General features: G+C 38.8%; 1 protein-coding gene across 1 annotated transcript in view; it reads right to left on the bottom strand.

Annotated features, from left to right (window-relative positions):
- The window catches only part of dnah6 (dynein, axonemal, heavy chain 6), a 51,228-nt gene that overhangs the window by 22,222 nt on the left and 5,053 nt on the right, over positions 1-23,953 (bottom strand). The window contains exons 12-47 of the mRNA XM_058641641.1: positions 23,350-23,501; positions 22,721-22,873; positions 22,354-22,605; positions 22,104-22,232; positions 21,902-22,015; positions 21,073-21,216; positions 20,652-20,807; positions 20,413-20,463; positions 17,158-17,250; positions 16,932-17,051; positions 16,437-16,617; positions 16,254-16,350; positions 15,801-16,029; positions 15,030-15,194; positions 14,495-14,605; positions 14,198-14,323; positions 13,915-14,070; positions 13,486-13,647; positions 11,882-12,019; positions 11,338-11,505; positions 11,092-11,240; positions 9,719-9,826; positions 9,455-9,581; positions 8,698-8,910; positions 8,399-8,620; positions 8,097-8,219; positions 6,648-6,830; positions 6,028-6,171; positions 4,824-5,045; positions 4,397-4,544; positions 3,800-3,957; positions 2,429-2,560; positions 2,051-2,222; positions 580-726; positions 400-473; positions 141-295 (exon numbers count right to left, since the gene is read on the bottom strand). Coding sequence (XP_058497624.1) covers positions 141-295; positions 400-473; positions 580-726; positions 2,051-2,222; positions 2,429-2,560; positions 3,800-3,957; positions 4,397-4,544; positions 4,824-5,045; positions 6,028-6,171; positions 6,648-6,830; positions 8,097-8,219; positions 8,399-8,620; positions 8,698-8,910; positions 9,455-9,581; positions 9,719-9,826; positions 11,092-11,240; positions 11,338-11,505; positions 11,882-12,019; positions 13,486-13,647; positions 13,915-14,070; positions 14,198-14,323; positions 14,495-14,605; positions 15,030-15,194; positions 15,801-16,029; positions 16,254-16,350; positions 16,437-16,617; positions 16,932-17,051; positions 17,158-17,250; positions 20,413-20,463; positions 20,652-20,807; positions 21,073-21,216; positions 21,902-22,015; positions 22,104-22,232; positions 22,354-22,605; positions 22,721-22,873; positions 23,350-23,501 — 5,374 coding nt within the window. The remainder of the gene's footprint in view (positions 1-140; positions 296-399; positions 474-579; positions 727-2,050; positions 2,223-2,428; positions 2,561-3,799; positions 3,958-4,396; positions 4,545-4,823; positions 5,046-6,027; positions 6,172-6,647; positions 6,831-8,096; positions 8,220-8,398; positions 8,621-8,697; positions 8,911-9,454; positions 9,582-9,718; positions 9,827-11,091; positions 11,241-11,337; positions 11,506-11,881; positions 12,020-13,485; positions 13,648-13,914; positions 14,071-14,197; positions 14,324-14,494; positions 14,606-15,029; positions 15,195-15,800; positions 16,030-16,253; positions 16,351-16,436; positions 16,618-16,931; positions 17,052-17,157; positions 17,251-20,412; positions 20,464-20,651; positions 20,808-21,072; positions 21,217-21,901; positions 22,016-22,103; positions 22,233-22,353; positions 22,606-22,720; positions 22,874-23,349; positions 23,502-23,953) is intronic.

Consider the following 23,953-nt stretch of genomic DNA (forward strand, 5'->3'; position numbering starts at 1 on the left):
TTATTATATTTAGGCTTTTTGGATCAAATTCAAGACCAGTGTCTGAATAATATTGATACTAAGTACCAAACTAACTTGTCCTTGTAACGTGAAAATCAATTAACAACCATCTTAAAAAGTCAGACATTGTAAATGCAAACCTGGAGACATGTTCAACGGCATCTTGAAAGAAAACCAGCTTGGTCTCCTTAGAGAAGGTTGTGTTGTAATCATTGAGGTAATCCTCGAGGACAGTCTGGATCTTATCCATGTCGGTCAGATCCTCATACAGACGATCTTCTTTGTCTAGACCAACCTGTGAGAAAATTTATGAGATGGAAGAGAGCAAGAATAAATGAAGGTTTTTGAGGTATTTCAGTGTAAAACAGATATGTGATGTTTTCTGAAAATGTATCTGACCTTGATGAAGTCTCCAAATATGATGGGTTGATTCATAAAGTATGAGGGCTCCAAATTAATACTGAAATATTTGCCTGGCAGAAATAGAGATATGGTCACAAAGAGGGAGATTCTCTAATGGATATGATAACAATGTCAATAACAGTATGCTTTTCAGCAAATAAAACTACTTTTTCTTACACGCCATCTCACAGACGATGGTGTTGAAATACGTCTTATCTTGGTTGTTAATGAGTCGATCGTGGAAGACCCGCTGACACTCGTGGCAGAAGAGACGGAAGATTTGGTTCTTGTCTCTCACTTGATTCGGCTCACACTGCAATATGCCTGCATATCAAGAGAGGGGCATATATTGTATAAGGGATATGGGTTTTCTTTCAAAGGTCCAGTGTGTGAGAATCAGTGACATCTAATGGAGAAAATGGAGAGTGCAACAAACAGAGGACTCTTTCGCCCTTCCTTCCCTTTCCCAAGTGTGTTGGGGGAACATTGGTGGCCTTTGCGTCATTGAAACAATGTAAACACACTTTAACAACTCTCAAATCATCTGCTAATTATTCCATCTTCTTTGCTGATTCATGTATTGAGTGTATATGGGTCGAGCCATTCTTTATTTGTATAGTAAGCTTCCACTTCAAAAAGTATAGCTAACAGCTGTTCAGGCTGCCATAGAAACATGGTGGCACAAGACTGTGGCCTCAGTAAAGCAAGGCCCTTGCCTAAAGTGCACATGAATGGCTGATTATAAAGCTCATAAGAAAAAGTAATCATACAACTTTTATGGGCAATATATACGCTTACAATTAAAAAATTCCAAACAAAATAAAATTATAGAGGGGAAACAACAGTGAACACATATGAAGTATTTGCATAAAATAAGTTAAGAAATCCAAATGTAAAATCTAGATGTGTGAGAATCAATGTTTCTGAAAAGTTTTTTCTGTTTGCCATGTAAAGATAATAGCTATGAATAAATCTGAATGCAAATGTGATATGATATCAAATGGGAAGAGTGAGTGCTGGTTGATTATCCCCTCACCAACAGTGCTGTATTGCTAAGGGGCAGTGGGTGTTTGAGAACTCTGTCTATGTTAAACAAGTAGTGTGTAGAAAACAGCAGTAGAAGCCACATCAGTTCATCCCTGTGCTCTGATGATGCCTGCTGGCTAAGAGAAGTGAGTGAGTACAGGGAAAGAGACGGGGGGGCTGATGGGGCAGATAATTTGGGAACATGAAGCTGAGACGGGGCTTATAAATGCTGCTAATGTGGCACGATGAGATAAACTGGAGCCGCATCTCATGCTCTGAAGATTTATACAATCGGTATTTGTCTCTTTCAGCAAATCCAAATTTAGGTTTGTGGCATTGTACAAAATATATGCCAGTGCTCTCTGTATTTCGATTGCGAGCATGTTTTCCTTCATCTCATTCAAATTTATATTAACCTTTTCATCCACAGCATTTTTTACAACTCATGACACTACAAATAACTCAGACTGCAGTTTCTCTGACTGGTTACTAATATCATCCCCGATGTGAGCCTGTAATACCCCTGCTGGATGTGTATGTGTGTGTGTGTGTGTGTGTGTGTGTGTGTGTGTTAAAACTTTGTACAGCGTGACTGGGGCATATTATTTACTGTGAATCTCACCTTGGACACACTTGGAGAGGTCTCTGAGGTTGAAGACATAGTGGGACTTAGCTGGAGTGGGGAGAAGGTCCACGCTTAAACGGTTGTAAATCTCCACAGCAGCATCCACAATCTGTCCAGCACAGTCCTTCACCGCATGAGAAAAGTCACTGAGGAAACCATTCAATATAGCCTAGAGGAAAGTTGGGAAGGAAAAGGGTTTGAGTAAAGTGTGATTAAAGAAAACTGAAGGAGTGGAGTGAAATGGAGAATTGAGAGTGAGAGAGCTAGAGTACTAGCAATTGATCTTTAAAGCTGTAAAACCCCACAAAACAACTCAGACCAATTTCTTTTCATATATTGCTGTATGTGAGTGTTAAGGTGTACAGGTATCCTTACTTTGAAGATCTGCTTGAGGCAGTGCTCTGAGGGTGTGGGCAGACACAGCATGCTGAAGTGGCGGATGAATCTGGGGGTCACAGGGTTGCGTCCGCCTCCTGGAGGAGCGCAGGCTGCTGCAATGGTCATGTCCTGTAGGAAAGGAGGGAATGAGATTCTAGGCAGGATACTGTTCAAATTGAAACAGAGGAGGATAAAAACATGTTTATACTATTCGGCTTACATGTTTAATGAAAAATGAAGCAATATGTTGACAGTGAAAGTGGGATGTACACAGGTACAGAGGGCAGGTGTAGAAAATAACTGTGCATACTGTCATATGCTGCACTGTACTCGTAGGAAATCTTAATGTTGATATGTGGTATATGAGGACTAAAACATTAATTTAATAGTGCATGTTATGGTAAAGGTGAATGGGAAAAACAGGTATACTTTTTTTTCCAGATTCTAGATCTCCAGTCCTGGTAAAACACTGATACTGCTGCATGAATGTGTGTATATATATATATATATATATATATATATATATATATATATATATATATATATATATATATGATGTTGTGTGATTATTAAAGATTATGGTTTCTCCAGAACATGTTGATGTTGCCTAATTTTATACAGAATCCCATAAAGTCTAATGGAAAAATCAGTTGTGTGTGTGTGTGTGTGTGCGTATGTTTGTACAGCACAAATTAATGCAGGGAAGATTCATATTAACTGGATATTGTAAAAACTCAGGCACATGAGATGAATGGGTCTCTTTCAGAAACAGACAGTGTTCATTAAAACTCCAACTAAAAGACAAATAAAGCTGAAGCTGACTGTGTAAAAAACAAAAAAGCCACAGTACATTTACACTGACTTAACAGAAAACAAAGCCCAAACATAAAAAAGGGACTTACAAGAACATCAATACTTATCTCTCCAAAAGTAAACAACAGAGAGTATATGACTTAGCACAAAGGCTGGAAATAGAAAGAAACAGCAAAATTGCTATGCTTGTGCTGCTTTAATAATTCCAAAACTCTCTTGTTTACAGGTTGTGAGAAGACTCTGTTTAACATCTAAGGAATTAGGAAACAATTCATAATTAGGATTAGGAAACTAGGAATTAGGAAACAACTTATTTACAGTTATTTACAGCTATTCTGGCTTAATAACAGGTAGTGTCAATAACCACTTGCAGAGTCCCTGAACTTGTTAAAGTTACAGGAAACGCTTAAGCATTATGTTAGAATGTAGATGGAATTACCAGACTTCTTGCTAATTTATAAAACAGACAAACACCAGCAGCTAAAACCAGCCTAAAGCACATACATTGTCACAGATCCAAACAAAGCAGCTCATTTTATCTGTGCAACCATGTACCTGGATCTCCTTCCAAAAGAACTTCTTTCTGTCATAGAAGCCAGAAAAGTCTTGGAACTGTCGCAGGAGCTCTATGGGCGGCTGAGAGCCATAACTGTCCAGTTTGGGCATATTTAGGTCATCCACAAAGACCACCACCTTCTTGTTACTGGGGCCACCTACAGGGGAGCAAGGAGGGATGAGGGTGAAGAGGCAGGAAGAAAAGGGTCAACAGATGGATGGATGTGTGATTGGATGATATGTGGGCGGAAGTGGGAAATTGAAGGACAATTGTACAAAGTGATGAATGGATGGTGACATGAACAAAGGAACATACTTTCATTTGCTGTAACATCAATCCATAATTGCAGACTGTTTTTTTTTTTCCAGAAAGATTGCAACATATGGATAAATGTATTGAAATGCATCTTTATGAACCAATATGGTTTGGTGGTGCTAGCACCAAAATGATTTGAAAGTCTGCTGCAATATGAGTTGCTTCTTATGTGAAGGATAAATGAAAGGATGCATAATAAACATGCACTGCAGCAACAAATAAGCCTGAAGTGTCACTGCTGTCAACCACATTGTTATGCAGGTGATATAAAGATGTCCTACCCAGGAGGTTTTTCCTCTTTTTTTCCAGCTTGGACTCAATGATCTCTTGTGTGCAGGCAGATGAGGTCTGAGCGGAGAAGCTGATGTAGACGGGAAGGTATCCAGCCTTCTCCTGGATATTATTAAGAAGGTCCCGAGCCACCACCGACTGTAAGACACGTACAAAACTGTTTTTTTCAGACTAAATATCATTTCACAATAAAGAAGGCATCACAGCACAAGAGTCATTTATGAGTTAAGATAGGACATTTCATCTAAATAGTTGCAGTTAGTGCATGTATACATTTATACAGTAGCAGAAGTGTCTTCAAAATCAAATCATTTATCAACGAGCATTGTAGCTAAATTATCCTGTTGAATCATATGCATCCATGAGTCAGCTACCATGTAAAATACTATACTGTTGTAACTGTCCAGGAAACCTTACCTTCCCGACCCCAGTGTCTCCAGTGAAGAGCACAGGACGCCCAACAGACAGCAGTTTCTCCATCAAGTATCCATAGCGAACAGTGTCTGTGGTGGGAACCAGCATCTCAAAAAATGGCTGCTCTTTGTTGTAATTAAATGAAGGAATTATCTTCTCCCATGACTCCAATTGCTTGTTGTCAAAGTTCATGTACATGCTCCACAGGGTGCCATGCTTTGGGAGCTACACAGAACACATGAATTCAGATGAATTAAAACAAACGTTTTTTGACAACATTAGACTGTACAAAGTTAGTATTAAAGAAATCTAGGATGAAGGAAACCACTGTTCTTCTTTTATTAACTGTTTTGTGTGGATTGTTAAAGTGCACTGGCTTAATTTTAACAGTAAACACCCAAAAGATACACATACCCACATTTCTGATGTCATACACAACAAACATTGGGTTCTTTTGCACAGATGTGGAAATACAGTACGTGGGATGCTCCAGATCATACTCTGCCACCATGAACTTCTCACCTGTTTGCTCCACCTTCAGCAAAGTGAGCCCTGTTCTGCCTCAGTTAGTAAGAAATTCTCTCTGTCATCTGCTGCTACTGCCAGCAAAGTCAAACCCCTCAAAAAGTTAGCTTTCCATTTTTTGTTAAGCTGAAAAACCCATAATATCAGGCTCCGGCCCATTTAATCTACTCTGCACCTCATTCTTTACAAATAAAAATGCCTTCCTCCATTCAGTAACCCATAATTCATATTTCTCTATTCATGGCAACATAGAATAAAGATATACAATGAACTTGTATAACAATGGCAGAAATGTATTCTTTTGAAATCCACTGTTTCTTAATGTCTTCATCACCCACGACTGACTGAAATAAAAGAATAGAATCCCCTTTCAGAGAAGATGTGCTCCAGCTAGATACATCCAGTGTCTAAATTACTTTGGTGTAATATATGATATGAGCTAACCTTCAGGCCTTTTCACATGCTAATGCCAGCCACCATGTTAGAAAATGGAACAACATGTGCTTTGAGTAGCAGAGAATATTTAAACAGGGACAACTGGAAACGTGAGGCACATTGAGACATTCTGTCTTAATGCAATGATGTGGTAACTGCTGATATGTTCTTATATGTAGCAAAAAGCCTGTCATGGGGTACATCGGTTCCTGTATGTTTCTGTGGGTATGTGTGCACGTGTATATACCTTAGCGAGGCTGTTGTCTTCAAACTGCTCCTTTACAAATGCGTCAAAAGCATCCCAGTGAGAACTGGGCAGGTTTCCACCAACTGCCCAAATGTAACTAAACACGAAGGTCTGGCATAATACGCTGTTGAGGACCTTGGAATCCTGAAATCAATATAAATACAAAAGAAGAGGAGAAACAAACTAAGTCCATAAGTAATGGTGTGGATCCATGTATCCTTGAATTATAACCTACAGTATGCTCTTGGCAAATGTTAGGTAACATTAATAGTTACTAAATGTATAATTAATAATCATTCATTTTTAATAAATAACAGGAATTAAGGTAATCTTATTTCTAAAGCTATTTGGACCTTGGTATAAACAGTGGTAATAGTATAGTATAGTAATTATTACATAAGACTGCTGTGATACCATACCTTGTGGATTATGGTAAAATTACATGGTATTACCATAGCATGATCTCCCTATTACAAAATTATAACAACACTATTACCATATATTACATTTTCCTTTCTCATCACACTTGCTCTTCTTGACAAGCCATGATGTGCACTAGCAGGTGGTCATCAACTGAAACAGACTTGTGACAGTACATTTTGATTTTGTGTTCATCATACCATGTTGAGGTTTGTTCCTCCTTGGCCCAGCAAAAGTGCCTCCAGCAGGAAGCACAGTGTGGTGACTTTACTGATTTCCACCTGGCGAATCACTTGGTCACAATGTTTCAGCACGAACTGGAGACCCTTCTCAACACAGCGCTCAAACAGCTCCAGCAGGTATGTGCGCACTGGGTCTGGGAGCTGAAGCAGACAGTGAAGGAAACAAAAGAGATGATGATGCATCAAAAATCATAACAGGTACACACGTTGCTGACTTGAACAACTCTATTGGACAAAGAAAAAGTTAATATGGGCCTGAAGAGGCAAGGGGAAACTGACTCCCTGAACTAAGTAGAAATCAATGCATGCTTAATTGAAAAATCTAATTAACTAACTAATTATTACGCTGAGGTGCATAATCAAAGCTATCCCCAATGAAGCAGAATAGACCACTTGGTAAAGAAAGGCAGCTGAGAACCTGAGTGAAGTATGGAGTGATGCAGAGGTTAAATTAGTCAAATGTGTGAGATAATGTGGAGAGCAAATAACAGAAAGCAGATATAAGAAATACAAAATAAATAAATAACTTAAATATTACCAGGTGTTTTTACTGGCAACAAAGAGAATAATCTGAGCCAATTACATATCGAGACAGAGAGCAATACACAGAAGTTGACAGAGGAGATGACCCTCTCTCACTGAACCTAAAAAGCTCATGGCTAATTTTGCGAGCCATAAAGTTTGATGTGATGTGCTGCCATTTAAGTTTATGCTGATGTTGAAGTTGTGGTAATGTCGGAAAAGGGACATTAACATATAAACCAACGCAGAGTGTTAGCCAGAGTTTAACAGAAAGAGAACTGAGTCCCATCAGGACCATTGATGGGGACAGATGAACCTTTAATGGTCATTTATTTATTGGTGATATACAGTAAATTACATTTATGTGTGTTAGGTTCCTGTAAGTTGAACTGTGATTAAGGATGCAGAAGAACATTGCTCAGGGGGAAAACTGGATACAACAAATCCATATACACTCACCGGCCACTGTATTAGGTACACCAGTTCAACTGCTTGAACGTGGCATGGTTGTTGGTGCGAGATGGACAAATAATACCCATTTTTCAGGGTGAAATATCTTTTTAGTGCGATACAGGCTTGAAATGATGGAAAGGCAACAGCAGCTCAAAACCAAGCTATGCAGAAGACCACTGGGTGGCACCAGGTGCCACTCCTGCTGCTTCATTAGGTGGCCAGTGAGTGTATGCAGCAATATATGCTTTGACATAGACCTTTGGGACCACATGTCACATATTAAAATATAACGCTTAACAGTGCAACTGAGAAAATCAAACAACCTCCTCTGTTACAATGACCATGCTTTTGCACCATTTTGTATGAGGTTCTGTAAAAAAAAAAAAAAAAAACTATAGAAACAATATAAATTTGTATAAGAGTAAGAATAACCTTCTCTCCAAGACCACTGATCCATGTCTGGACATAGGGCATCCACTTGAGCTCATCAGGATCAATGTATACCATCCCACAGCGACTGACTGTGGCCGGAGATGCTACGGCTAAGTCTTGCACCTAAAAAAAAAAAAAAAAAAAAAACCTTGACATAATCCATATTTCTTGGACATACGAGGTGCTCCATTGCGGGATTTGATAAGGCAACAAAGGAGCTGTAGAACTGTAATTTACTGGTATACCCATGCATCACAGTGAAAATGTTACTTTCTGAACACCACAATGTGTTCAGTACTAACCTCAAACACCATATGTATGGATGAAGTCAGTTTGATTCTCTCGCTGTTGGCCAAACAGAGCATCTTGTTGTCATCCAGCACTGTGTTCATGTTCTCAATCCACAGGGCATCAACCGGCCCGTCGCAAATCACCCACTTGTGGTCATCGCTGGTGTCACTGACTGCCTCTCGGACGCTCAATGCCATTAGTCCGTCGCGCCACTCCAGTGTCAAAGGGTTAACCTTTGGAGTTAATGGAAATATATGTAGCAAAACTAGTGAAGACTTTGCTATATCATCTACTCTCATATCTGTAGTACCTCTCCGTAGAGCTCTCCCATTGTGACAGATTTAGGGTTGAGGACATAGGTCCTGACAGGCTGATAGAAAGAGTTGTTCGCCTTGTGTCCTGTGCGATGGAGGGTCTCCAGAGTCTCTGCCAGGATGGTGTAGACAGTGGTCTTACCGCCACCTGTAGGCCCTACTAACATCACACCATGACGCACTAACATGGTCTCATAGAGCTGGATCACCTGAACATATAAAAAAAAGGAAAAAAGATCAGCTTAAGGAAAAAGCTGGTGGTGGTATGGTGGCATTAATCATGCGACTATAATGTCTGCCAGACTGAATAGAAATAGAGACCAAGTAAGGAAATCAACCAACACTTTAAATAATAAGGTTGGCAATAATTAATCATTTTTGTGCCCCAGTGCTCACTAATACAGAAAACAAATGAACTGTTTACATTTGTTAATGGAAAATTGTACAGCCTTTTTAAACAATGTTGCTGCTGTGAATGTATGAAAAAAGTATATGGTTATCAGTAAATATATAACTATTTTAAAAAACTTGATTTTAATTAATTTCAGCTTGTGCATTGCCCAGTTTCTTTACCCCTTCATGAAAGTAAAACAAAATATGATTTATTTGTCAATAAAACACGGGTCGACATTTCATGGAACAAAAACTCAGTATCAACATAACCAAAACAGTATTTAGTAGTGCATTCAAAATGTTTTACAAATGCAAGATACATTTACATGAAAAAAATCACGTTTCCTACTAGTATTGTACCTTTTTGATCATGCTATCCAGTGGCTGGAGGTTACGCTTCAGCAGAGACTCCAAGATGGTGGAGTGCAGTACACCATAGTCATGCTCAGGGATGCACACACCAGGGAACAGGTCTGACAGGATACCACTGCAGGGGTACACAAAATATATAATAACTGTTTAGACATGTAAAAAAACAAAGAACAAGACATAATATTATATTATATTTCAGTGTATGGACACTAGGAAGATATATGTCCTCGTAAAAATGTCCGAAGGCCTCACCTAAACAGCACAGCATCATCAGTGAGGAACTTTGGCAGGTTGGAATCTCTCAGCGCTCTGATAAGAACCACATCTTCACTGAGGTGGGGGTTATCTCTCTTTAGAGACCTAACAATAAACACAGTGGTACACTACAAATTACATGGATTTCAAGCCCATATGTTAGTCCAGGCTAATTTACATATAATTACGATGCAATATAAAAAAAAAGGCAGTGTGCTATTTTTCCTTACTCTGGATTGTCTCCAGTGTGCATATGTATTAAATATTCAGCAGGAGATTCATCAGTTTTTAATTTGTTGTTCAGCATTGCATTTACGATAAATGCCTTAAAATATAAAGGATAATTAGAAAATGCAGAGGCAATTTAAAAAGAAAATGGACTTAACTTGGGAGGTGACAACACAGTCAGCTCTTCAAAGGTAGTTATTGCATCTCAATTAAGTTAATATGGGAACATTTATTTAATAATGGGTAAAGCAATGAGTGGAAAAACCTATTACAAATACAGATGTATTACAGATAATAAGCAGCCAACATGATCTGAATATTCAATAGTAGCAACAAGCACTTATGGCAGGAGGTAATGAATGTGTGCTTTGCCTGGAAGGAACAGACTCAGAGGAGTAATATCTGGGCAAAGACAGACATTGAATCTCAAGATAATTACAACACTTAGCTGAGCTTCAGCTAATAACAAACAGGCCAAAGAATGACTTTCACTGTATGCGGTCCACAGCACCTATTTGAATCAATTCATGCACCCACGCATACCAGGGACCACTGTGTTTGTGCTGTCTCCAGTTTTGTCTCCTTAATTTTGTTCTCCATCTCTTTATGTGACTTAAGTCTGATGTGTATGAGGTGCATTTGATTAAGTGAAGGAATTTCACACAAATCACACAGGGAAATTAGTGCCTAAATGAAGCAGAACTGATTTGGTTTCATCTCTCTTAGTTACAGCAATAAAGAGTTAGAGCATTTCCAAAGTCAGAGGCTTTTAATATACTCTGACTCATCACTTATACTTGTATGTCTTCACTTTTACATGTATTTAAAATATTCTATATGAGAGTTCAACACTAAACATGACCATCTGCTGATGATACCAAATCTAGGGTAAAATATGAAAGATGAGTAGTGAGAAATAGTTTTCTATTTAATTCTGATATATGTTAAAAAGGTTTCAAGATTCACCACAATGCAAACATGGACAATTCTTCATTGATACAGTAACAGTATAAAAATTATTATTTCCAAGTATCATTGCTTGTTGATCTTTCAGTTGCAGCTCGACTGCAGTTGGGGGGATGTGTGTGTGTGTGTGTGTGTGTGTGTGTGTGTGTGTGTGTGTGTGAGTGTGTGGTACTGACCCAGCCATGACCAGGACAGACTTGACGGCTCTCATGCCAAAGTCATAGTGGTCCTGCTGAGACAGCTGTTCAGAGCACAGCTTGTACATCTGGGTCATTTTCCTTGCTAGGGTCTTACTCGATTCAAATCCCTCTGAGTACAAAATCACCTGGAATGACAGATGCCAGGGAATAAAAGCTGTCATGTAGAAAGAAGATAGAGCAAGCAAACATAATATGTAGTGTATGTATAGCAGAGTCTGTTACCTCAGCAATATGTGCATAGTTTGGCACCATCATGGCTATGGGCCTAAAGAGAGCCTTCAGGTTGTCAGGTAGCTCTGTTCTCCCAGCGTAGCCTGGGTTCATGGTGATGAATGCTGCACATGTCATCACAAGCTTGATCTCATGGCCCTCAAATCGAAACCTTGACAGCTGCATGACACGCAGAGTGGAGTTCCAGTTAATGTGTGGCATCTTTATTATCTTCAAAAGTGAGCAAAATATGTGAGGCAGTGGCATATATGTCACCTGGGGTTCACTACTCTGCCACCTACCATATGGAAACATAGAGTAGCATATGGACTTGTAGCAAAGCACATGCTGTAGGTGAAAGCTTATTTGTTTTTAATGAAAAATAACAGAGGATAAATAAAGTTACAGATTTTTTTTTCCCTGAAGCTACAAAGTGGACTGACTCTTGAGATCTATAAAGCAGCATTTCCTTCATTCTCCATGGTATGCATGTGTCTTGTGAACAATGGCTTGTAAGCAATGTTAATGGTTTGAATGTGTGTTAAGGCAGGGTTACCTTAGCAGCTTTTGCGTTTCGTATGGTAATGAGCTGCTGGGCGATCACAGACAACACTTCAATGTCGATTCGGTTGAATTCATCAAAACAACACCAGGCTCCCGACTGAGCAAGTCCACTGAAGAAGCGACCCATCATCTAGAATACAGATGTGCAAGTGATTAGAAATCACACTCAGGCCACTGATAAACTGATAAAGAGTGACATTCGCAGACTCTTGGTCTCCACTAAGGCGTATAGGTCAGTATATGTGTGTGTGTGTGTGCAGCTCCTCCAGAGGACACGCCCCAAGCATCTCAAAGCTGAGAGTTGCTGAATTTTACATGATTTGAAACCTAATTTTCGAACACTTGGCAACTTTTTTTTAATCATTCAAATTTGGCAAGGTGGTTAGTAACACTCTCTCCTGTGGCGTACCATAAGATACAGGGACTTTAATATCTCATAGACCATGATGCTAAATGTTGCAAAGCAGACAGTGCAACATGACCAAAGCATTAATAAATAAACCTAGAGAGGGCTATGCTGCTAGCCTGATTAAATCAAAGCCCTGTCTGGCTCTTCACATGTCTTATATCAATTACTAACTACAGCAGACATAGAGAGAATAGCTTTCCAGCTGGCTCGTCAGTATGTGCTTTCAGCTGTGTTGACTCCAATCTCATTGCACTGCAAGACACAGCGCTGTTTAACATTAAATAGAAATTCACACTGCAACTCAAGGTCATGGTCACAATCCCAAGTTCTTATAAAATGCATAGTATGCTTTCGTATGGAATCGCTGATTACTAATTATGGATAAAATATAATGTATTTTTTGTGTGTTTGTCGGGTGATAATAATGATAGATCAAAAGGGAATGACGTGCACAAACTGAGACAATAACTAAATCCTGGGTTTTTTTCTGCAAATGTAGAATTTAAATTTGTTTGATTTACATACATTTTACATTTCAGTAAAATATTAGTGACATTAAATGTAAGACATATGCGATATTTCAGGCCAAATATGACACCTGTAAAACAGTAACATTTGAAACATACAATTAACTTCAAACAATGGAACAAGTTAGAGAAAAAATATCCCAGGAACATAAATGAAAATGATGAGTCTGGATCTTGAATGAGGTTCTGTTTTATCAGTACACTACGGCTTAGTGTAGCCTTTCAGCGATTGCACTGATACAGGACAGATGTTTCTGTTCCAATAGTGCCATCTAAAGGTGTAACACATTAGGTACAGTCTTTCATAATAATTTCAAACAGGGCAAAAAAATTTTAACAATCCTAGAGCAGTGAGAATGTATGTGAACATGTGTGCTTTCTTCAATTATTTCCTGCCCGTTTGTGCTTTGTATTCACTATGTTTTGTTAACTTTATCATCTTGGTTTTTCCTGTTTTAAGATAAGTAATTTATAAATATTTTATATGTGATGTGATTTTCCACAGCGACCTTAAAAAAGAGAGCTTACTTTCAATGGTCGTTCACTGTCTTACATAGAGGATGATGAAAGGTATTGAGAATGAAAGAACGATGAACATGAATGGTGGCTGATGAGGTGATGGAACCAATTTAGAGTTTTAAAAATGATCAATTAGAGCACCTTATAGTCAAGCCCATCAGAGCAGTTGAAGACCACACACTGTATGGCCAGTGCCTTGGCTAAGTCTTTAGTAGTCTCTGTTTTGCCTGTCCCTGCTGGCCCAGCTGGCGCACCTCCCAAGTCCAGCTGAAGAGCCCCCATCAGGCACAGGTAGCAACGGTCCTGAGCATTAGACAAGCAAAAATACACAAGAGAGGGATGGAATCAGATGAGACAGTGCAAACAAAAACAAAACATTCAGTGAAATAACCAATAAACACATGGTATTCTGTGTCTCTGTTCTAAACTCGTACCATGGGACATTTCTGTGGGTTTATGTGCAATCTCACTGAACAAGCATATTGTTATTGAGGCCAGTTTGAAAGCTAGCAAAACTGATAAACAACTAGTGTTTTCAGTGTGCAGATTTAAAGTTATATTCTTTGTTACTGTAAGTGGTGTGATGACCAGCCGTGGACAAGCTCCGAGGTATTCATAGCCATAAATGTAAGTGGACAGAGCCATTTTGGCAACACAGTTGTCCATATCCAAGTCCCAGTAGTATCGTAGCTGTCTCTGCCATTCAAAGTTAGACCTGGTGTCAACCTACAAAAGAAAGTGAGTTGGTCAATTGTTACAAATGCTTGGTAAGCTCCCGGAAATATAAAACCACGCCAGGAGCAGACAAGAATACAAGCTGCATGATGGTGTTTGCATCAGTGCACTATTGTACCTTCTGCTTGACGAGATCTGTGACAATGTCTCTTGCATGGACATCGATGGTGATGAGGGCAGTGACGATATTGCGGTGTAAAGTAGGAAGCTGTCCTCGTACCAATGCTGCCAGGGAATTTAGTCTCTGGAATACACACAAAACACACAACCATTGTTTAGTTGTTTAGTTAAAAGACTAACAAAATGTTCAAATTAGATGGTAATAAGGCAAATAAAGTGAACATTTATCTTGTCACGTCAGAGTTTTACACAGTTAATGACAAAATCAAGCAATGTAGTCAAAAGTGAGGATTACAACAATGTTGGTGAGTTCGAATTCCTGTAGGGCAGCGAAGTGGTCATGGTCTCCCTCCAGGCAACCATCCATGTCCCTGCACCACATCATCTGTGAGATGGTCAGCACCACCTGGTGGACACACACAAATGCCTCCATTAACACACAATACAACAACAATAAAACAGCTTGTTAGTTTATATAAGTAAACAGTCACCTAATTGCAATACAGCCATACAGTGCTGTTAGGAAGATAGTATATTGTTTAATTATGGAAATTCATCATTGTTGATTTGTTTATCTGGCTACATTCTAATATTTTATAGCCTTCTTTTTTATAGCTATATCTTTTTAATACTCAGTTTACATGTATATTTGCATGTTATCTCTAAATCTTTCTATACTTTACATTTTAGTTGTAAGGGGCCAGAAACCATGCAGCTGTAATACAAACACTTGCCGTTATAAGGATCAGTAAAGAAAATCCATCCATCTTACAATAAAAGTATAATTTACAAGCCAAAACACAAATGATGTTGTGTGTTTGTGTGTTTACCTGAGACGGATGTCCAGCCACCACCCATTCCTCCCTGGACCTGGTCTGGTAGTCTGCGATGGCGGCCTTGCTGAGGCGTCGCAGTGAAGAGAACATGGCCTCCTCCACCTTGCAAAGCCAGTCTTCCACATTGCCTTGTGCCTTTAGACCTTTCGTCATAGCCACCTACACTCACTCACACACAAAGACTAACATTAATGACATGACATCTGTTTTGTTACTTTTTGTGAATTGCTTCTAACAGCAATATATTATTAATATTTACCATTTTTTTCTGCTAAGCTTAATAATAAACTTTCGTGGTCTGAACTGACTGTGCTCATGTGCGACACAGTTGGTAAGCAATCAGTGCAGGTAAAACTGCCTCACAAATGTTTCATCATTCTTGTTGTAGAAATCAAGACATCAGACACACATTTACCACAGTAATTGCAGTGGTCCTAATTACGAACAGAGTGAGAAACCACTGGGTATTTGTGGTGCAAAATTGGACAAGCAGAATCAGATGTAATACAGTTTTTGTGTGATTATGTCAAACCAAATATGATATTTCAAAAAAAATCTATAGAAAAAACTCAAGATGGCAGATGAGGGGAAAAACTATTACGGTTAGTACAGTGATAAGGAAGATAGTGTGACATTGAATGTTTTTCCTTCCCTCTCACTCTCTCTTACATTCCTGGCAAGAACTGAAACTGGAGAACAACAGAGGCAGTAAACCACAATCAGACAGTGTGACGAACAAAAGTGTAAAGGTTACTAAAACCTGACCTTCTCTCCCTCAGGAGAGATCATATACAGGATATCTTTGCTGTATATGTTCTCCTGTTCTCCGGCACTGTGTGCTGGTCCTGTTGCACCAGCAGGCTCTTTAGGCAGCAAAGCAAACTCCAGCCGGGTAATAGCATCAAAACACTTCCTGAGGTGTGGCTGCACAGCCTGAGGGTTTCTTGTCTGGGCCAAGATCTTTAGCAGCTCATCGTTAGATAAGAAGTAGAACCTGCAGGGGACAGATACAGGATGATTATCAAAGCAGTCTCAGTGTTCATCACTCAGAGCTCACTGGGAGAAGATGTTTAGATTAACAGCTGGTAATCTGACAAGGGGATATTATGTTTATTATACTCTTACACTAAACCTCAAATGAGAAAGCAAGAAAAACATTTAATTAAAATGACATCTGCTTTTCTAATATGTGACAAAAAAAAAAAAGCATGTGTGTACCTGGGGAAGATGACTCTCTTGGATTCAAGGTAGGCTTCCAGACACTTCTGTATCTCATCCAGAAGAGCATTGTTGTGCTGAAAAGTCTCCAACAGATCTGCATAGGACAGAACATCATCGTGTATGTTGCCTCCACATATAACATGTCTTTTTTGAGCTCTATCATCTCGAAATATCACCTACCAGGCTGAGTGGCGGCATTAAGGGCATTGGGCCTCTTCTTGACCCTTGCCATGATCTCCTTCCAGGATTTGTCCACCTTAAGAAACATCTTAGACTCTGCAGGCAGCTGCCTCTTGATGTCTGCAGCTAAGAAAATACTTTCCAGGTACAGCCAGCTCCTTTGGCATGTGAGCCACTCATCCTGTCAAGGACGGGTGAGAAGGGGCAATGAGTAACAAGAGAGAATGTAAGTCACGAGAATATAAAAGAAGCAGAGGAAATTAATGATGTAATGAAACTGCAGTCTAAAATATAGCATCTTCCTTTACGTTCAGTTAAATATAAGACTCAATAAACACTAACAAAGCATAATTACTTTTGTAGCCACTAGGGTGAGCTACAGTGTTGCACATGATGCAGTTTGAGAACAATCACTTGCAGCCAAATAAAAGATTATTTTAATGCAATTTTATTTACAGCACAGTCTGTGAAATGGTATCTAGTAAAAGCTTTCACCAGTGTTTGGCTGAAGAGAGTCAGCTGCCTCAGCAAATTGTCCACCCTAGGCTTGATGGGCGCCGCGTAGCGAGAAGATGCCACTGTGCCCACATTAATAAGGCTGTCATCCAGGAGAACCTGCACAGAAAGCAAATGTGGAAACACACAAATATGCACAAGTTGATGTAATGTATGACTGTAAGTGTGTAATATGTGTGGGAGTGGGAGCGTTACATGTTACTACCTGGATATCATCTGTGCCTCCCAAAATGAACACGTCTTTGTTGTCACCGTGAGACAGAGCAGTGAACTCTGTGGTTCTCCACACGTCCTCAACCTGCATGGAGGCCAGTAGATGATGGAGATTAAATAACACAGGGTTGGCTCCACTGCATTCTACACGTATCGTACCACGCGTATTCTTCCAAAAGTGTCAGAAAATTAATGTAATTCCCATTACACACATCTAACTCAAGTACAATTTAACTGATCACATTGGTTTATGTGTAGTTGCAAGGGAAATTTCGGTTGTGCGTTTGTAGAATATGTTTATTTTCATAAATTGCTATCTTATCATAAATGTCAAAATTTAAAATGTCCTGAGTTTGAAATAAAGTGGTGAATAATGGATAATAAAGCAACTTTATGACCAAAATAAACAGGTCTGTTATGGACACAATGCCTGGTCTTTCTCAGCAGGGGGAGCCACATTCACATGATGCGTGTTACTGAAATTTAAACATTTTACAAAAAAAAAGATGAATCCAACACACTAACAACAATCACTTGAATTCACTTGAAACACAGACATGATAGGACTAAAGGGAGACTTATAAGACCATGAGGAGAGAGTCTCCATCTCTAGAACTAGACGTTTGAGTCGATCAAATTTACTTAATGTACCTTATTAAGATGCTTATCCAGTATTCATTTGAAAACCAAAATAAAATCCTGTTTATCTGGAAAAGACCTGTTGTATACAGATCTGTCAAACCCCACCATCTCTACATTGCAAATGGTTCAGAATACAGCTACCAGACTTCTTATCAATTGAAAACAGACAACATGTAACTGCCATTACAAAACAGCTGCACTGGTTAATACATAATTACCCTAAGATCTGGAATAGTCTCGCGTCACACATCTATCTTATTCTACCTAAATCAAATTTAAAGTCTTACCTTTTCAATCTTGCTTTTAATCTTGTGTGATTGTATGTCGCATTTTAAAACGTGTTATTTGTACTCTCTTATCTTTTGCCTTATTTTACCTTGTTTGACCCTTTGTTTTTGGAAGACACTTTGGCTCATCTGCTGTGTAAATGTGCTATATGAATAACAACAATTTTACTTTATATTTGGTGATGAATGGTAATTACTGTAATGTAGAAAATAATTTCCAATCTTTTCCATTTTATATATTTTAATGTCCTTTTTTAAAAGTTTTAGATCATAAAGCAATGTGCATTTTAAAAAATAGCTTTCTTGAATTCATAGCAGCACAAAACTTTTTTATGAATTTAGTATTGTCACTTCAATAAAAACACAAATATACCTCCAATAAGAGTTAATGTTTTTGTAAATAACACCTCAACCACCAATGTAACACAATAAATCCTAAAACTTTGTCAACATGTCGTTGTTCAAAAAGTTGAGGAATGATTTTCAGTTCTTTGATTCAGCTTCTAATCCCGTCTATCTTTGTGAGGTGTATTTGCGTACAAGACAGATGCATCAGTGGTGCATAGACCGTCTTTCAAATTGTTTTGAAAGTCTTTTGTGTCTTTGAGGTACAAGGACGATGCACACTCTAAGTCTTTAATGCGAAAGTCAACACATACTGCAGGAGTGGTTCTGTGAGAAATCCATTTCAAGATACGATCAGTCAAGCTGGAGGATGTAACAAGTCTTTATTGATTTTTGGAAGAGTATATATGACAGTCTGTATCAGGTTCACTTCCAAAGGGTGGAATGAGGAGATTTAATTTGTTGAGCCCAATTTGAGTTGTTCTTTATGTTTTGTATTCAGACAGTTTTTGGTTTTAGTAACCTCTGTCATGTGAATGCCACCCTCCACTGGCACAGATCTGCTGTACCATCAGGAGCGCTATAATTAGCTTCACCTATAATGTTTATAGATTGTAAAATTAAATATCTGTGTGCAGATACCATGCAGAAAATGTCATGTAGTGCTCAACAACTCAAAATCTCTCACTGTGTGTAAAGTTGAAGTATGGATTTTGACCCTATGTTTATAACTAAAGGATTATGCCTATACTCTTTTGCGACCCAGGTAGACTTGCATTCATACATACCTCATTAAATGTTAATCATCATTCTTTACAGCACTATCAACTATAATTAAACCCAGTTCAGTCACAGCAGAGGCTGCACCATCTGCCACGCAGAATTATTTGAGCTATTTTTACTGGTTTACAACAGTTTGGAACATATTAATTGCGAAAATAATTTGAGCCCATCAATTATGGTATTTTGTTAATTTGGTGGGAACATTAATAATGAGCTTTAAGCTGCTCATTAAAACAGTATAATGGTTAAAAAAATATCACAAGGAGAGTTCAGTAATGAACATGTATCTTATTTTGGTAGATGAGGAAAAAAGAGACAGATTTTGTTTTGGTTTATCTTGGCATAGAACATTAGCTGTTTCTCCCTGCCTCCAGTTTTTTTGGAAGACTAAGCTAAGCTAAGCTAAGCTAAGCATGTCTTGGCTGTAGTTATATTTTTTCTGACAAATATGAGAGATAATATCACCCATCTCATCTCACTCATGGCATGAAATCAAATCAAAGTATTTCCCGGTAACAAACCATAAACTCACCTATCTTTGGCTGGCGTCATATAATTTTGGCCGTGTTTTGCAACCTCCCACCCACCCCATAAAAAACATGCAGCAGTGGAGAGATAAAATCAATTATAATTGTCTATTGTTCATGCCTGCTGCCATGGCATAAATCAAACCATGGGCACACAACACCACCACATTAGACATGTGCCATAAAGCCAACTGGTTTGAGAGAAATGTTGTATTTCCATGGAGCACCATCACACTAATTTGGGTGGGTAAAATTAGACTATAGTTTTTTTTAATACAAAAAATAGGTATCAGATACTGAGTATTAAAATATATCAATCTATGTTTTTACATGTGTTTGTAACTGTGTAAATACATTACATCCACCCATTTTATTTATTATTCAGTAATATACCATAGAATTTAAAGGGTCATGCCTCTTACTAAGCACTTATTTCTTGTCATGTTCCTAGTACTGTGTTGTCTTAAACTTGTTCCGTTCTTTTTCTATTTTTGAGTGTGATTTTAATTCTGAAGGACCAAATGTAACACACCAAATTTGTATTATGTGGGCACATATTAGAAACAATAGTCCTCATGATAGCAGGCAGCTCATTGAGTTTTCTTTAGCTGCAATATACATATACACATATGACATCGTATCAGATATTGGTAGTCTACTGACCTTTGCAACAATGATCTCCACGGACGCTTCTCCTGAAGCCTGTCCCGACACCTGAAAGTCAAGTACTGTGTTGGTCTTCTTTACCTACTAAGTAGAACTAACCTGAATTGGTGCTAAAATGTGAATTTCTTTGTTGAACCCCAGTCTAAGGTCCAAATACCCATAATGATTAGTTAAACTCAACATTCATGGTTGGATTTAGTAAAGGCATGTGTATTGTGTCATCATTTGTATGCTACCTCTTGTATCTCCTTGCCAAAGGAGAATATGTTGATTTCCTCCAAAAGAGCAACGGTGAGGTCTGTGACATTCAAAGAGGTCCCCACAATTGACTCCATGATCTTCCAATGTTCTGGCTTCATACATGGGTTACGCAGATCAGTGAGCACAGGCAGCTGAAAGGAGAACATAAGGCTGCTTTTTAGATAGTCACAAAGCAGTTGTTCACGGTTCCCAAATTTTACTCAATACTCATGTTTTTGTGGTTCATGAAAGAATTAAGCATTCATGAAGTTTTACTCAGAAATGAGTCTGCGTTTTGTATCATGTTGCGTGCATGTCTGCTTACGACAAAACTAAATGTTTCTATATGTATATGACTTTCCAGTTAATTCTCATAAATGTCCATAATTCCCAAGTTTTTTTTTTTATCCTACCCACCCTGTGCTTCATGACTTCCACCTTGTCCTTCAGACTTGGCAGTACATTGTTTCGTGGCAAGTCCTTCTCCAGCTGGTTGACGTATTTGCTGTACTTGGTCACCTGTGAGTTGAGCTGCTCCAAGTCCAGTTGTTCAAGTGTGCTCTTGGCAGGAGAGAATGTGTAAGGACAGAGTGAAGATATAAAATGGTCATGATATATCATCAGAGATTGAGAAAATGCTAGAAATACAGGCTTAACTGATAACAATGATGCAGCCAGTATATTCATGCGGGCAGGAAACTGTGTTTATCTTTTGGTTTGGTGTTTTGGTCTGTTGCACCACCCACTGCTTTCCACCCTAAAAAACAACTAGTAGCACTTCAACACAAGGGATGCTAGTAGACCAAGCATCCCGCTAGTTGCTAAGCATCATCAATACTGAACAATACCAAACCTAAAAAGCCCTTGATACCCCTCTCAAAAATGTCTCAACCAGAGGAGAAAATAAGGCTCTGCAGTGGAGATGAGTTTGAATATAGATGACTGGAAGTGAAGAGGTAGTTGACAACTGACATAATTGTCGCCTTGTTGTCCCCTCTCACGTGATAATTCTCCGGTGCTGCTCTCAATCAGACACTTTCACTCTCAAGTGAACCACAACGGTTCAATGTTTATAAAAAATACAACAGATGCTGAGACAGTTGTGTCTGTGTTTGTGCCTGAACACAATTTAAAGCTAGGCATAAATGTAGTTTCTTATTTCTGTATTTTAGGAAAATCTGGCAGCCACACTGCTGCAATGTTTTTGCACACACAGTAAAATTCAGCTGCATTAATTGCACCTCACCTGCTGCCACCCACTTTGGAGAGAGTCCCATTCCTCAAGAGAGTCCCACAGCAGCTGCTTCAGCCTCATCTCTGCAGTTAACTCCTCCAGGGTGTCAAATTTGGTCACCTCCATCTGTATGTAAAGAAGGAAAACTAGTTTGGGTTGGGTTAATGGCTTTTACATCTTGTTTTTACAGACAGCACTTAAGGAATTACAGCACCTTGAATTTCTTCTGGTAGGAAGTGTAGGTTGAAGCGTGGGCCTGCATCTCGTCAACAGAAATCTGTATTTCCCCAAGCAGCACACGAACTTGGGAGGAGTCTGCATTGATGTCTAAGATTTGAGGATCCTGCCCATGCAAAATGTACAAGACAAATAAGTAATAGTAATAGCATTGTTGTAAAACATGGTAGTATCCTAGACTTGGTAGTTGTAAGTTGGTAAATAGGTAACAGAAGTTTCCCATGTACCTGTATCTTCTGTTTGCTTTTCATGACCTCACGGGTTAGATTCATTATGTCTTTTTGCAGGGTATTGGAAAACTTGTCCATGCAGCTTTCCCTCTCTGTCACTGCCTCATCAATGATGCTGTGGAGTGAATTAATGGAGGACCGCAAGGTGGCAAAAACCACCAGATCTTCAGGTGGAGTGGGAATTGAATATGTTTTAATCAGACTGTACATCTGAGACACCGCCTCTTGTTCCTCTTCTAGCACTGTAATCTGGTAAGAACAAGTAAGAGCAAGGGGAACAGTGAAATTTAGAGAAGAGGGAGAGGGGAAGGGGACAGAAGGGAAAGGATGAGGTTTTTCTTGGTTTGCAAATTGCATGCGTTACCCTGTCCTGTATCTCATCAAGGAATGTGAGTGAGCTGGCAAACTCAGTGGTAGTAGTGGGATGTAATTCTAGTTTAAACTGGGCGTCACAAGCCTCAGCAATGACGGCATCAAGTCTCCACTTTGCCAGCTTGGTGAGCATCTCGTTGATGACCTGGAAGAAACATTCAGGGCAAACCAATTATTCCTTTGAAAATATGAGATGAAGTGTCAAGAGGATAGTTCTCCTGAAAATTACATCTTCCAATTGATCATTGGGACACTCAACCTAGCTTTTTTTTGTAAGTGGGGTTAGAGTGTAAGGATTAACTGACTACTGTGACCTTCATAGACCAGAAAGGAAGTCATTTTTCTTCATTTGCTTAGCTTCTGATTCAATATGCAAAAATGAATATAGAAACATAGCAGTACGAGATTGCAGCCTCCGTAAAACAAGTCCCTTGCATTAAGCATTTACCCTTTTTTTTGCCAATAAAGCCTGCTAAATGTTACATACTGGACCTTAAACCTACACAAAAAGGCCTTACTGCTGCCTTGCTTGAATGAACGGTTTGTGGTACACCACTGTACATTTCAATAGAATTTGGATACATATCTGTATTGGTAGTGTGCCAATATGATTATCCTCACCTCCAGACAGCGTACAGGGGAAGACACAAGCTTCTCTTTCAGTTTTGTTTTGTCCACCAGCAGTAAACCCAGATGTCTTTTCTGTTGAATGGCTAAGGCGTCTTTATGCTCAGTGTGGTACAATTGCAGTGCTTTTTCAAAGTAGGACAAACCTGTGAAATGAAGACAGCGGTCATCAGTTTAAAATAACCATATACTTTACCTTGATTGCTCTATCCACTAACTGCAACCCATCATTTTGTCTTTCGTATTTTGTTTTGTCTTTTTAATGGCCAGAATTGCCTGTAATATTTCCTGCCTGTCAAATCTGGAATGGAATATTTTCGCCGGATAAGTGCATCCATAGCCCTGACCTGCTAATTTACACATCATCTGCCATCATCTCCTATCATACTCACAGGTGTACTTATACAACTGTGATAATAATCATTTCAGTGAATTTAAAGCAAAGAGAATAGGAAATAAGAACAAAAAAGTTATTATTTTACCAAATCTGTGTCATCATTGAGGTCTTAAACATAAACATGTACAAACACACAGAAAACTACACCTATACATTGATTTCAAATATACACAACAGAGGCAGATGTAGTTTAAAACATGT

This window comes from Solea solea, chromosome 10, assembly GCF_958295425.1.
Source record: "Solea solea chromosome 10, fSolSol10.1, whole genome shotgun sequence".
Classification (NCBI taxonomy): domain Eukaryota; kingdom Metazoa; phylum Chordata; class Actinopteri; order Pleuronectiformes; family Soleidae; genus Solea; species Solea solea.